Source organism: Octodon degus, unplaced genomic scaffold (assembly GCF_000260255.1).
Source record: "Octodon degus isolate 3935 unplaced genomic scaffold, OctDeg1.0 scaffold00034, whole genome shotgun sequence".
NCBI classification, from domain to species: Eukaryota; Metazoa; Chordata; class Mammalia; order Rodentia; family Octodontidae; genus Octodon; species Octodon degus.
Genome location: NW_004524610.1, coordinates 861,604 through 867,014, shown reverse-complemented (window position 1 = coordinate 867,014; position 5,411 = coordinate 861,604). Strand labels below are relative to the sequence as shown.

Here is a 5,411-nt window from a genome sequence, read left to right as displayed (position 1 = left end):
TCAAGGGTAATTACCTTTCACACCCCATCAATGGAGTTAGAACAAGTGAGATACAAGAGCAAACTAGGCCTTTAAGTGCACCATACCTTAGGCTCTATCTTAAATCTAATAGGCCAAAAGGAACCTTGCAGACACAGTGAGGAAGATAAATTTTGTTGGAATGAGAAAAATCTCTTAGGCAAGACACTTGATTCTTTTCTCCACAAGTGTATGTCGCAGAACAATGGGCAGATTCTCTGACGTGGCTATATACCTTTTAATCTATTTCTGAAAATGCAAAAATATGAATGAAGGTCATGTGACCAGCGGGACATTGTTTCTTAGCAAACAATGGCTTTAGGGGTTAAGCTCAGCACCAATGCATGCTTATGTCGTACATTCTTTGTCAACATGCTAAGAGTTCAGTTCAAAACAAAGCCTCAGGTGTGTGCTATGTGAACCTCATATCACTAAGGGGCAGTTGTGTTGCATTTGCTATACCCTATAATTCATTAAGACAACAAGGAAGGACACTTCAGGTTGTCCTTGAAAAGAGCACTAACGTGAAAACACTTGGCTTTAAGGAGTTAACGCTGCGCAATTAGAAAAGCAGCTGATCAGAATGGCTCACCCTGCATAATGCAAATTTCAAATTCTTCGTTTTGGGCTCCAGCTTTACCTTATCTCAATTCAAGGCTCATCAAAATTCTACACATCATTTCCTTTTCAGGGCAGCTACCCCTCAGCATATCTTAGATCTTTGTGGTGGCTGGTTTCTGTCTCAGTAGGCCCGATAAAGCAGGTTTTAGTTAATGTGTAGTGAAGAGCCGAGAGCTTTCTAGTGAACTTCCTTGTCTTTAGCTCACCTCATAGGATTTACCTACTAATTTTAGCTTTGCTTGCTCTTCGATTTTAAATATAGTTGGTTTCAATGCATTCTGTTGTCCTTCTGTTACACCACGATGTAGGTGCTTCTGGTTATTTTGACAATTGTTACAACAGTGCCACTGTTCTGTAGCGCACAGGTGGTCAAAACCCACAGCTGGCAACGTCAGGTGTATCAAGGGGCGCGTAACCCAATCAGATGTTTTCACTTCCGACTGCGCTTGGGTCACGTGCTTTGAGATGCACTTTGGACTTGCTGTTTTGTTTACTTCCCACGCAAAATGCGCTGATGAGATTCTACCTTAAAGCAGTGCAGCACTTCCATCATGGGAGGAAAAGGAAACTAGGTAATGAAAGCTGGATGGGAATGTTTCATTCTGTCAAGCACTCAACATTCTAAGCTAAAAGGTGTAAACATCATCTCAAAAGGCAAAGACACGTTAACATTGCAAACAAGACTGAAAACTGGACTAGCGACTCTTTGGTCGAGCAAAAGAAGCCTGAAGAACTCACGGAGAAAATGGAGAAGCTGAGACCAGCCATCTAACAGCCCACCACTGGCGGAGGGATGAGACACGTTGATTTTGCAGCCCTTGGGAGCATCTGGATTTCTGTGGCACAATGTACGATTTTAAGCACCTGTCTGAAGTCCTGTGTCACTAACCTGGTGAGTTGTGTGGATCTCACACTTGTTTGTGTAGGTACTAGGGAATGAGTTCTGCTGTGTTGGCTGATAATTTTTTATGAGATCAAGGCAAGGTAGCTTTTGTTTCTCTGATGCAAATTAGGGACACTTATAGTTGCAAAAGATAAGCCTGGCTATTTTATTATCTGTTTAGAGTTTTGGGAATGGTGGTGCTATGGAGGCTTAAATAGAATCAATTTTGGGCACTGCAAAATATTCACTTAAAATATTTGTCCTAACATATGAAATAGGTTTGGCTACTTCTGGACAAATTTTGCTGTGGCTAATTGCAGTGTGGAGGGCTGATGCCCGCGGAACTGTGGCAAATGCCTCTTGGGGACACAGTTCGACTTCAACAGAATTACTCATAAATTCCTTTGTTTCTACCTGTGCATTTGCTATTTTTCACTAGTGAGGTTTTTGATGTATGTTTCCCCTCTCAGTTCCGGTTGCTGTCACTACTCTATGCAGTGGGACCTCAGTGCACAAGCCTCACACTTTCACAGTTCTGGCCTCACACTGAGCTGGATGGAAGCGAATTGAATTTCCCCATAAGCTGGACACGGAACCTAGCCACTACATTCCCTTTCAGTTGTAATTTAGTTATGTTTAAAACAGTAGCAACTAAATCAATTTTAAAAATCTAAATAGAGAAAATAGCTTGACAAAAAGTGACAAAAGCACCAAACATACTATTCATTATTATTCTAACATATTAAAGATAGAATTTTGAGGTAGATTAAAAAAGTAACTTGTGTGGCCTACTTGGGGTTTAATTTATAGTTCGAAACACTACTTAGGCTTAGAAAGCAGCATTTTAGAAAGATTGCAATGGTATATAAATTTTTGCTAAAGATCTGTTTAACATGTTGTCTAGTTTTTTTACAGTTGTAACTCAAACTTAAAAGTGAAAAAATGGGATGATGAAATGTTTCCTTTCCTAAAAACGTTTTTTTTCCTGAATATAGTAAGAATATGAATATATTTAAAAATATTTGTACGATAAATAGAAAAGGGCCAAGACAAAACCCTGTAACTCCAACACTATTAACCTCTGGCTGTATTTCTTAGTTTCTCACACACCTGCAAATGCCTATCTACACATATAATTTTACGCATTGCATGTTGCCTTTCACTTCACATTCTATTACGATCTCCCTCTTCAGGCAAGTCCGAAGAATTCTGAAAATAGAACATATATGTTAACACATACAAGCACACCACTGTGATTTGACTTTTCTACTGCTGACACATTTTGATTGCACTTCCTGTCACAGTCTCCCTTTGGTTGTGCTTTGGCATCTTCTGCTGAGTGTGGGCTCCTTGGCTTGGCGGCACGACCTGCCCCTCACTGCTCCGTTGGGCGCCTTCCACTCACCCACGGGAGAGACCTGGGCAGGACAGACAGTCCCCGTCTGCTAGGTGGGAGTCATGGAAACTGGCCTGCCTGGCTCCCACGCAGGGCCCGGGAGGAGCCCCTGAGGGAGGCTGCGGGTATGGAGCTACTTGGATTCTCTGTGGCATCTTTCTTTCTTTTTTTTTTTTTTTTTTTTTTTTGTGTGTGTGTGTGTGTGTGTGTGTGTGGCCAGCTCAGCCCACCAGGGGGCGGGGCTGGCTGGCATGTGGTGCTGGGGATTGAACCGCAGTCCCTGTGCTTTGCTTAAGCTTAGCTTGTTCTAAGTAGGTGCTTTAGACCACTGAGCCATCTCACCAGCCCTGTGGCATCTTTCTGAATGTGGATTGGCGCTGTGAAGGTCAGCTTTGATTTCACTTGATATTGTGACATCTTTCATGCAAAAGAGAAGATTCCTCGACCAGAGTAGCAGAATCACTGGACAGAAGTGCCCGTTTCAGAGCGCTAGCTTGAGATAGGTCTCCGATGCTAGCACGTGGGGCTATTGCATGTGCTTCTGTGTTAGCTGAATTCTAGTGAGAGACACCATTCACAAAAGAGAAAGAGCAAGCATTCATGGCGAATAATTTGTGAAGGTGGATTTTGCTGTATCCTCTTTTTTTTATTTTTGTAGATCTACAGGGAAAAACAGCAAAAAGCTTTGTTTCTTTTTAGTTTTTATTGTTTTGGTTTTTTGAGACAAAGTCTTGCTATGTAATTGAGGCTGGCCTTAAATTCACAGTGATCCTCCTGCCTCAGCCTCCTCAGTGGTGGCATGTGCCACAATGCCTAGCTCTCTTTTCAGTTTTTAATCTTTGGTAAGAAAATTCTGTTACTAATAAAAAAATGTCACAACAACTGAGGAACTACAGCTGAGAGGGCTCAGCTAAGAGAATCAACCTAGTCCAGCATTTCCTGGGGTAGCTATGTCGATTCAGCTCTGGGCGGGTGCAGCTGAGAACACAAAAAGGCAAATTGTGTGATGGATGCCCTCAAGGAAGGTTCCAGAGGTTGACCTGTCAGGTGGCTACAAATGGACAGATACAAACCACTGCAGGTATGACACAGTTTTCATGATACTAGAGGATCACAGCACATTTTTAAAATTTGCTTCTTAAATTCCAAGGAATAGACCACAAACCAGCTGCAAGACCACCAAAAAACAAAACAAACAATAAACAATAAAAAACCCTCTCCCAAAACCAAACCAAAAACCAAAACAGGTTGCCCAAGGTTATTATGTTTGAAAACAATCGTATGCAAGCATCAATCTATTTCTTGGATGTCAATAAGGTAATGGAACAAAAGCACAGCCCATAAATTCTATCAGGCACCTAGAAGTCAGCACAGTTTGTCTTGGCAGGGAAAAGGCTACTCAGTACAATGAACAGAGCCTAGAAAAACAAAGTCACATACATGGAGAATGGAACACGAGTCAAGGGCCAGGAAGGCACCATTTTAAAGAAAAAAATTAATCTTCACATCACTACCAGATACAAACAAATTCTAAGAGGTGCTAAACAAAAGGAGTGGTTTACACTCAGACATGCAATAGCAACACCTCCCCAACAATCTGCCTCATTAAAATATTGGAAGAAATTAGGGGTGAATGTTTCTGTAATCTTGGAGTTGGAGTACAGTACCTTGAAAATCTTATCTAAAAAATCTAGACTCCCTAAAAGATATTATCAATAAGTTTGATTATGTAAAATTTGAACTATTATGACAATAAATCGAATACAAAAAAACAGGCCAAAAAGTATAAGAAGGTATTATGTATGATAGATAAAATTTTATCAGCCCTAATATACCTAAGACATGTAAGTGTGAAACACGATGGCTACTTGAAAAAAGAATTATGAATCGCTAAAAAGCATGTGATCTTCAATTTTGCATCAATCACAGAACTGTAAATTGAAAATGGCCATTTTTGGTCTACTAGGTTGGCAAAGATAGAAACATTTGTAGTTAGCAAAGGTACGACTAAGCTAACATTTGCATGCGCTATTTCTTGGGACAGAAATCAATTCCTAAAAAAATAAGTAAATATGAACATTGAAAAAGAAATGACACATTTAACCCAACAAACCAGAAATTTATCTTTGGAGATTAATAGCCCGCGATACATGTGCACACAATTCCAGCAACAGATTTCTACGGATGAGCGCTGTGCTGTAAAATGAACACATTCTTTAACAATCTGCTGAGAACCTTTTGAATTAAATATCACGTGTGTATCCGATGAAAACACTAGCTTAAAGCTTCACGTTTGGTGCAGGGGTCGTATGGGGACTGAAACACAGATCCTGTCGCCCCATCACCGGGGTCGGAGGCAGAGAGCGAGGTTAGCGCGGGTGGAGGCGCTCAGGTGGACGCATGCGCGCACACGTGGGCGTCAGCTCGGGTGGAGGTGCGCAGGCGGACGTGCACGCGCACACGTGGGCGTCTGCTCGGGTGGAGGTGCGCAGG

The 5,411-nt window shown here is 41.5% G+C and overlaps 1 protein-coding gene across 1 annotated transcript in view; it reads left to right on the top strand.

Moving 5' to 3' along the window:
- The first annotated feature begins 952 nt into the window (after positions 1-952).
- Positions 953-5,411, top strand: part of Ros1 (ROS proto-oncogene 1, receptor tyrosine kinase) — a 145,184-nt gene continuing 140,725 nt past the window's right edge. The window contains exon 1 of the mRNA XM_023714195.1: positions 953-1,531. Coding sequence (XP_023569963.1) covers positions 1,433-1,531 — 99 coding nt within the window. The 5' untranslated portion in view covers positions 953-1,432. The remainder of the gene's footprint in view (positions 1,532-5,411) is intronic.